This window comes from Panthera tigris, chromosome A1, assembly GCF_018350195.1.
Source record: "Panthera tigris isolate Pti1 chromosome A1, P.tigris_Pti1_mat1.1, whole genome shotgun sequence".
NCBI lineage: Eukaryota > Metazoa > Chordata > Mammalia > Carnivora > Felidae > Panthera > Panthera tigris.
Window position 1 is genome coordinate 143,139,472 of NC_056660.1, and position 9,951 is coordinate 143,149,422.

Here is a 9,951-nt window from a genome sequence, read left to right on the forward strand (position 1 = left end):
CTGATTCTAATCAGAAGCTAAAATTGAGAGCCTCTGAAGTTGGAAAGGAAAAGCAAAAATTTAAAGAACAATCTTAGAGGGGCCCCTGACTGGCTCGGTTGGTAGAACATGCGGCTCTTGATTGTGGGTTCCTGAGTTTGACCTCCACATTGGGCCTAGAGATTACGTAAAACAAAAACAAAATCTTAGAGCAATAGGATGATCTATTTTAAATTTTTCTATAATTTTACTGTTTTTAATGAAAGCGAAAAAGAATGATTGGAAACTCCAAGCACTAGGAACAACATTTTTCATGTGTCTTATTAGAGCAATCCTAGCAAAAAAGACCTTACTGCCAACTTAGTTCCATGAGGCCTTAAAAGTCTCTTCACCCCTTTTCTGTTTTATGATATGTTGATGGTATTTTTTATTATATCATGGCACCTCCCCTAGAAATTGCCACATATATTGCTTTTAAATTTTTGTGCCAGGAAATAATGTGTTTCCTATAAAGAACTAGCATTCTTTGTCCTTCCCATTTATTATAACTGGTCATAGTTCTTGAATTTTACCTTCCATTGATGTAGAAGTCAATGCCAAAATCAGTAACTGTGTTCATCTGTTACGGCCCATAATGTTATCTTCTGTGTCTCAATCTTCATTTCCATTTCTACTTTATTTTATTGTATGTGCTTTAGTTACAAGCTGCTCTGATCCCTTTGTACAAAGAGACTGGGTATAAGCAATAATTTCCATTACAGCTAGGAATGCTGAGAAGTTTTACATAATAATATAAAAACAATGAATCTGATACTGGAATTTTGTGTTTGGAGAATAGGAAGCATTTTCAAGCAGAAACTTCAAGAAAGCTAAAATGCAAGGGTTCTTTTGTTTTTTCAGAAAAAGAGAAAAACACAAATAGACTTAGTATAGATTTTTATATAGAGAAAAAAATAGTGAATAGAGAGATATGCAAAACTTTATTTCTGAATCCCCAAAGTAGCCCAAATAATCAGAATGACAGTCACAAATTGTGTCACTGACCATTTCAGAATTTAGTGTGTACCACTAAATAAGTCAATTTCTAAAAGCCAGGAGTCAGCCATGTCAAGGTCATCAGAAACTAAACTCATTGGAATTTTTCCAAAAGTTCTAAATCCTTAGACTATCAAAGACTACAGTATTCTGTCTTCATAGTCACCTTCTTATTTATTCAGTCAGCTAACAAATAGGCATATTCTAGGCATTAAGGAAAGCATAGTGGGCAAAACAGTCATGGCCCTGCCTCCATAGAGCTTATAGCCTGATGTCCAAAACAATATCTGTTATATAGCATGTGTTGCGTATTAACTTAGCAAAATTAGAAAACAGAACTACTCTGAAAATACTTAGTGTCCTTGTTTTATTTCTTTATTACTTACATATTTTTTAATTTAAATTTTAATCAACATACAGTGCAGTATTGGTTTCAGGAGTAGAATTCAGTGATTCATCCCTTACATACATCACCCAGTGCTCATTATCGCAAGTGCCCTCCTCAATACCCATCGTCCATCTAGCCCATCCCCCACCCACCTCCCTCCATCAACCCTCAGTTCTCTGTTGTTAAGAGTCTCTTGTGATTTGCTTTCCTCTCTGCTCTCTCCCACCTTCCTATATGTTCATCTGTTTTGTGTCTTAAATTTCACATATGAACATCCTCATTTTTTTTTTAATATATGAAATTTATTGTCAAATTGGTTTCCGTACAACACCCAGTGCTCATCCCAAAAGGTGCCCTCCTCAATACCCATCATCCACCCTCCCCTCCTTCCCACCCCCCATCAACCCTCAGTTTGTTCTCAGTTTTTAACAGTCTCTTATGCTTTGGCTCTCTCCCACTCTAACCTCTTTTTTTTTTTTTTTCCTTCCCCTCCCCCATGGGTTTCTGTTATGTTTCTCAGGATCCACATAAGAGTGAAACCATATGGTATCTGTCTTTCTCTGTATGGCTTATTTCACTTAGCATCACACTCTCCAGTTCCATCCACGTTGCTACAAAAGGCCATATTTCATTCTTTCTCATTGCCACGTAGTATTCCATTGTGTATATAAACCACAATTTCTTTATCCGTTCATCACTTGATGGACATTTAGGCTCTTTCCATAATTTGGCTATTGTTGAGAGTGCTGCTATAAACATTGGGGTACAAGTGCCCCTATGCATCAGTACTCCTGTATCCCTTGGGTAAATTCCTAGCAGTGCTATTGCTGGGTCATAGGGTAGGTCTATTTTTAATTTTCTGAGGAACCTCCACACTGCTTTCCAGAGTGGCTGCACCAATTTGCATTCCCACCAACAGCGCAAGAGGGTTCCCGTTTCTCCACATCCTCGCCAGCATCTATAGTCTCCTGATTTGTTCATTTTGGCCACTCTGACTGGCGTGAGGTGATATCTGAGTGTGGTTTTGATTTGTATTTCCCTGATAAGGAGCAACGTTGAACATCTTTTCATGTGCCTGTTGGCCATCCGGATGTCTTCTTTAGAGAAGTGTCTATTCATGTTTTCTGCCCATTTCTTCACTGGGTTATTTGTTTTTTGGGTGTGGAGTTTGGTGAGCTCTTTATAGATTTTGGATACTAGCCCTTTGTCCGATATGTCATTTGCAAATATCTTTTCCCATTCCGTTGGTTGCCTTTTAGTTTTATTGGTTGTTTCCTTTGCTGTGCAGAAGCTTTTTATCTTCATAAGGTCCCAGTAATTCACTTTTGCTTTTAATTCCCTTGCCTTTGGGGATGTGTCGAGTAAGAGATTGCTACGGCTGAGGTCAGAGAGGTCTTTTCCTGCTTTCTCCTCTAAGGTTTTGATGGTTTCCTGTCTCACATTCAGGTCCTTTATCCATTTTGAGTTTATTTTTGTGAATGGTGTGAGAAAGTGGTCTAGTTTCAACCTTCTGCATGTTGCTGTCCAGTTCTCCCAGCACCATTTGTTAAAGAGACTGTCTTTTTTCCATTGGAAGAACATCCTCATTTTTAAAATAAGGATGATATGGGAATGCAAGCTTGTACAGCCACTCTGGAAAACAGTATGGAGCTTCCTCAAAAGACTAAAAATAGAACTACCCTACGACCCAGCAATTGCACTACTAGGCATTTATCCACGGGATACAGGTGTGCTGTTTCGAAGGGACACATACACCCCCATGTTTATAGCAGCACTATCAACAATAGCCAAAGTATGGAAAGAGCCCAAATGTCCATCGATGGATGAATGGATAAAGAAGATGTGATATATATATACAATAGAGTATTACTCAGCAATCAAAAAGAATGAAATCTTTCCATTTGCAACTACGTGGATGGAACTGGAGGGTATTATGCTAAGTGAAATTAGAGAAAGACAAATATCATATGACTTCACTCATATGAGGACTTGAAGAGACAAAACAGATGAACATAAGGGAAGGGAAACAAAAATAATATAAAAACAGGGAGGGGGACAAAACAGAAGAGACTCATAAATACGGAGAACAAACTGAGGGTTACAGGAGGGGTTGTGGGAGGGGGGTGGTCTAAATGGCCAAGGGGCATTAAGGAATCTACTCCTGAAATCATTGTTGCACTATATGCTAACTAATTTGGATGTAAATTTAAAAAATAATAATAAAATAAGGATGATAACTTTACACTGGCAGTTAACATAAACTTTTTTCTGTCACAAGTATACAATGATGAGTAGATTAAAAATTATAAAATAAAGAGGTGAGGAAATTGACTTTGTGACTAGAATGATTGATATCAACCAATAATGTGAAAGTATGATTCCAACTACCTGATAATCAGAGAGTATACTGTTTATTCATTCTCCTAGCCCAAGGAAATCAGGGTCTTTGCTAAAACCTGGAGCCGAGACATCCTAAAAACAATAGCGTTTAAAATTGAGATCAGTGTCTTATTTATTACAGTCTAAATTTCATAAATAAATTCCAGACAATTCTTAAGAGGTGTCTGCCACAAAATAACTTGTTTACCATGAAAGCAAAAGCCTTTCCTCTTCTCGGAGACACCTTGATGAACCCTAAGGCCAAGTTGGATGCCAGCATTTTCCTAGGTTATTGGCTACTTCCATATTTGCTTCAGTCAGAAGGATAGGGCTGGCAGGTTTTAGGAAAAATCAAACCCACAAAATTATGCAAGCTGTCAGAGTCTAAGTATACAGGGCTACTTACTCTGTTATGAAAATTATGTGAGTATGCAAGCACATTGGTTTTTTTAACAGTGTCAGCAATGTGTGGTATGAATGTGATTTCTTCCAGGATTCCTTGGAAGAGCTGAAGCTGGTGGTGAGGGGCTCACTGTTCCAGGTGGCCAGCCTGCAAGACTGCTTCCTACAGCAGAGTGAGCCACTGGCCACCACAAGCACAGGTATGGGCTCTTGGGCAATTTGCACACCTTCATCAGTACAGATAAACCCTGAGCCCCCAAGTGGGCTGGCTCCCATCACTGAAAGGTGAACTTCAGTAGAGCACAGGTACAGGATGTGTCTACAGAAATCAGGCTCTTGTGCCAAAGAGCGGGACAAGAAATATTCCCATTGTGCTTTTATTTTTATAACTCATGAATTTGGGCTAACAGCCAATGGCATCATTATCATTTGTTTTAGGTGAATTAGATGAATTACCCCAAGTTAAATTCCTCTCCTCGGGTTTTTGTCATGATGATTCTCTGGGAAACCATTTGCTTTTGAGCCATGGTAGAAATGTCTGTTAGTGGCTGAATGCTCCTTGCCTTTTGCTATGGCTACAGGAGACTTTAATCGGCAGTTCTTGGGGCAAATGACCCAACTCAACCAGCTCCTGGGAGAGGTGAAGGATCTTCTGAGACAGCAGGTAACAAGGCCACAGCATGGAAAATCCCTAGTCCTGTCAAAGAAGCTCATCATATGAGCTAGTGGAGCTGCTGAGGCAGCAGGGGCAGGGAGATGGACCTGGAGGCAGACCTCAGGTGGCCCCATGTGGCCCACTACCCCAGAGGTCTGTTCGAAGGGCTCTGGAAGTGGGGGACAGGTATGTGATGGCTCTCCTTGGAGCCATCAAAGGCTACATTAGCACTACCTTAAGAAGTGTTTACTAGATTGCTACACATGGATTCTTTCATTCCTGGATTCTATATCAGATACTCCTTTTCCATCCTGTTTTTCCCTTCCCATTTCTAAAGGTCAAGGAAACATCATTTTTGCGAAATACCATAGCTGAGTGCCAGGCTTGCGGTAAGTGCTGTTCTAGTAACTGCTTCATCCTGAGTTGGACGAGCAGGTGAGGATTGATGAAGGGCCATGGAGTGAGGCTACACCGACTATGGTTTCTGGAGGTTTGGCACAGAGTTGGAGGGAAGGGAAGTTCATTGGAAAATCAAATAGCATTTTGAATCAGCTACGTTTTTCTGGTGGTCAAAAAGTCTGCGGATTATTGGTTTTCCTCTAGGTCCACTGAGCTTTCAGTCTCCAACCCCAAACACGCTGGTGCCCCCTGCATCCCCAGCGCCCATGACATCCTCGACACCCCCAGTGCGCCGCTGTGATTCTAACTCCTGTTTCCGCGGCGTCCGATGTACTGACACCAGAGATGGCTTTCAGTGTGGGCCCTGCCCCGAGGGCTACACAGGAAATGGGATCACCTGTTCTGATATTGATGAGGTAAAAGTTCAGCTTCCCCGGGACAGGGGCTCCCTAAGTATCTTGTACACCCTACAGCTTATGGAAAAGGAAGCCAGGTTGATGATGCTGGGATGACATGGGCTGTTCTCCAGGTGACATAAATACTCTCCCTCGTGAATCCTTAGCGAGCACAAGACCATGAGCAGCAGGATGAAGGAGGCATGACACCTGATTGTGGCTCTGTTTGTAATATCTCCTCTCTGTGTTCCCGGCTGTTCTGCTGGGCCATGTCACTATAATGCTGAGATTTGTACCCCAGCATCGATTATTTCTCTCATGTAGTCATTGTTACAGTTTGGATTTTTCTACACTTCTGCAAACACGGGAGGGGGAATATCTGTGTGAGGGTATATTTCAGGGGTTGCAACTAACTTCTTCAGGTTAGATGTGCAGAGGGGAATCTCAGACCAGCAAAGCCTGTTGAGGAGATCCTATAACCTGTGAGTAACCAAAAGTGCTGAGGGATGGAGCCAGAAGGACATACAGCAAACACAGGCTGTTTGGCCGGCTTGCAAAAGCCTCTAAAGGAGATTGTTTCAAGACTGTGGTTAGCCAGTCTTTAGTCCAGTCCCAAAGCAGTGTTCACAGTAGGTAGCAAGGCCGCCACCAGAATATGCCTTTCCCCTCCCACCAAGCCAGAGGAGGACTAGAAGGAGAAAGAACGGTGCCTGCAAAGAGGTTAGGTGTGTGCGCGCGCGCGCACACACACACACACACACACACACACACACACACACACACACACCTCCTTCAGGCTCATGGTAGCACTCAGCTGATTACTTTCCCAGGTAGTAAGCAATTAAGATGGTCTGTAGTAATCCCTCACTTGGAGAGACGTCTGTACATGTTTCACAGAACTGCATCTGGTTTTTATCTGTGAGCTGGAATTTTCCTCCTTTTGAAAGGGCAGGAAGTGGTCATGTTTTTTACATTAGTTGAAGCGGTTAAAAAAAAAAATCAGAACCAATCTCCTAGACTACCAAGAGCCTTGGAACATCCGTGGACTCTATAGGGCATGAAGGCAGGCACAGACCCTAATAGATCACATCTTGTTGAAAAAAGCAACAGCTACCCTGGCCTTGTCTTCTTGAGATTTTTTCATTTGAGAATTTGGTTTAGTAATGCATTTGGATTCACCTAACAGCCACCTGACAGGCAGTCCAGGAACACTGTCCTTCCATGGTGATTTTAAATTACAAGGTAGAATATCAGAGAATTTACACTGGGAGGTAGACTGATTATCGTTAAGGACCTTTTCCACTTGGCCATGCCGTTATTTGTAATACAGCAAAGCCCACTAGAAGTCAGCCTTATACTGTGTGTGTCTGAGATTCCGTCTATAACTATGAAATTAGAAGCCTTTATATCCTTTTACCATCTTGGTCACCAAGAAATGGACAGTTAAGTAGATAAGCATGTACAAATAGATGAATGAGAGTGTGTGTTTTCTCCATGTGGCTAAAGACTTTGGGTTTTTTTGTTTCCAGTGCAAATACCATCCCTGCTACCCAGGTGTGCGCTGTGTGAACTTGGCTCCCGGCTTCAGATGTGATGCATGCCCCATGGGCTTCACAGGGCCCATGGTGCAGGGTGTTGGGATCAGTTTTGCCAAGTCAAACAAGCAGGTGGGCTGAAGTTACGGTCTTTCTACTCATTTTTTATCTTAATTACCAACAGAAAACCTTGGGTTTGTTCTCACCTCTTTCATTATAACCCTTTACCTCCTTGAACAGCCAATGCTATGTGGAATTTCATGGTGCACAAAGGACAAATAGGGAAGTTTTCCAACTCATTTCTGAGTATAGATGTTCATAATATCTAGTAGGGAGGAAACTATCAAATCAGGATAATAGAGTATCACTAGGAAAACAATGAGTGGGGTAATACTAAATATGTGGTATGATGTCAGACTTATTCTGTTAGCCATTGAACGTTTTGTCCTGCAGAATAACTTGAGAATCAAGGAAGCAAATAAAAGCTTTGAAAAATTAGGTCACTTTTATAGAGTCATTGTTGCTGATAAGAAGCTGTTTTAGAGATGAGAGGATTTCAAGAGTAGAAATAATCCCCTGAGGAAACCCCCCTTCTTCTTATATAAGCTATAAACTGCCATAAAGCACTTGAGCACTTTGTGACAGTCTCCATTTATTTCCAAATGTTCTACTATATCCTGGCCATTATTTAACTGACTGACTGTGAAATTCTTTTTGATGTCTTCAGCCCTTAAAAGTGGTTGGTCTATAAATATATTTTACTACCTTAGGGAAATTATTAGGTTTGAAGAAGGGCAAGGGTTCATTATTTCCTAGCTGCCTATCAAAGGATTCTAGAGGGCATCATTTTTTAAGACTAGAAAAAGGAGGCAAGCTGGACATATACGAGTGACAAGAAACCATTAGAGTAATGACCCAAAGTTTTTCATCCTCTCCTCTAAAGACAAAAATCTCCAAGACTAAACCAAGGAAAATAGACGAAATGAAATAGACAGTGCTTTGTGTAAGAGAGTAAGAAGCAGTGCCCAGTGGATTTCCAGTAATATGGTAGACTCAACTGAAGTAGAAGGAGCCACCTTGCTAAAACTTAACAAATTAATGCTTATGGGAGGTAGGAGCTGGGTATCAGTCCTAGGAGTGGGAATCAGGGGTTTTAGCACCTGTGTAGGTATAGCAGATGTAGTCCTGGACCTTTAGAAAGACCTACCATGCCTTCATAAAGCCATGAACCCTACCCATGCATTATGAGGAGATGAGAAAACTACTAGCCCCCAAAATCAACAAGGAAACTTCATGTCATCTTTGGGACATGGTTGACAAAAAGGAATATTTCCCACAACAAGTCAGAGCTCCAGGTTTGTGCCGTATACCGTTATGAGCTTCAAATCTATGTTACTAATACCACATGGAAATACAAGCCAGAAAATTAACATAAAAATTAGTCCTGGTGCAGTAAAATCCCTAGGGCCCTGGCTAATGTCAAAGTCATAACAGAGACTCTGAAACCCAGTGCCAGTAGAACATGCAAAAACAGGGCGCTAAAGGTATGTTGTTCATAAACATTTTGTTCATAAACAAAAATGGTGATTTATGTGAATGGTGATTTAAGCTACCCTGAGGATACATGATAAATATAAAACAGTTCAAAAGGATAAAGAGGCCAAGGAAGGAATAGATATCATAATTTAAAAATAGGGCAATGTTGGGGCGCCTGGGTGGCTCAGTCGGTTAAGCGTCCGACTTCGGCCCTGGTCATGATCTCACGGTCCGTGGGTTCGAGCCCCGCATCGGGCTCTGTGCTGACAGCTCAGAACCTGGAGCCCATTTCAGATTCTGTGTCTCCCTCTCTCTCTCTGCCCCTCCCCTGTTCATGCTCTGTCTCTCTCTGTCTCAAAAATAAATAAACGTTAAAAAAAATTTAAAAAAAAAAAAAAGAAAAAAAAATAGGGCAGTGTGAAAAATAAAAGGCAACCTTGAAAAACAGGTTAAACTTACTCAGTGAAAAATGTAATCATTGACATTAAAAACTCAATAGGTGGGCAAGACAGCTAGCAGAGAATATATAGAATGGAAGGTGCATCTAAGGAAATCATCCAGGATGCAGCACAGAAAAATAAAGATATGTGAAAATATGAACAAGAGGTTAAGAGTCAAAAGGAGAAATTAATGAGAAAGTCCAATATTGGCTTATATTGGTAGTTCCAAAGAAAAAATTGAAAGAGTAGGAGCAGAGGGAAGCTGAGAATTTTCCAGAATTGAAGAAAGCTAGGAATCCTCATACAGAAGTACATCTAGTACCAAACAGGATATAGAAGTCCTTTCCTGAGTAAAAAGGTTGCAGGAACAGATGAATCATACCAGTTGTGTTTTCTGAACAACCTTAAATCCCAAGGCGGCAACTATCACTTGAAATTAGGTCAAGTTCAGATTGATACAAACACAGGGAAGTGGCTAAAGCGACGCTCCTGTTACCATTTTACCTGAAATCCCATGTCTTCACCCAAAGATATCAAAGCAAAATTTATTTGCACTTCTGCTTAAATGGAGTATGTCTTTAAACTTTCCTGTACTAGGTCTGCACTGACATTGATGAGTGTCAAAACGGAGCATGTGTTCTCAACTCTATCTGTATTAACACTCTGGTAAGTATTTTTCATGGATGATGTTATCAAAGCAGACCAGTTATTGAGACAATCATATGTTTATAAATCATAACCCCAAACACACATAGAACAGGTGGGTACAACATATTTGGTTGGCAAATGAAGATAAAAGTTTATGTTG

At 40.8% G+C, this 9,951-nt stretch overlaps 1 protein-coding gene across 1 annotated transcript in view; it reads left to right on the forward strand.

The window, feature by feature from the left end:
• The window catches only part of THBS4 (thrombospondin 4), a 45,272-nt gene that overhangs the window by 18,397 nt on the left and 16,924 nt on the right, over positions 1 to 9,951 (forward strand). The window contains exons 4-9 of the mRNA XM_007079980.2: positions 4,275 to 4,383; positions 4,765 to 4,847; positions 5,176 to 5,227; positions 5,442 to 5,653; positions 7,162 to 7,299; positions 9,741 to 9,809. Coding sequence (XP_007080042.2) covers positions 4,275 to 4,383; positions 4,765 to 4,847; positions 5,176 to 5,227; positions 5,442 to 5,653; positions 7,162 to 7,299; positions 9,741 to 9,809 — 663 coding nt within the window. The remainder of the gene's footprint in view (positions 1 to 4,274; positions 4,384 to 4,764; positions 4,848 to 5,175; positions 5,228 to 5,441; positions 5,654 to 7,161; positions 7,300 to 9,740; positions 9,810 to 9,951) is intronic.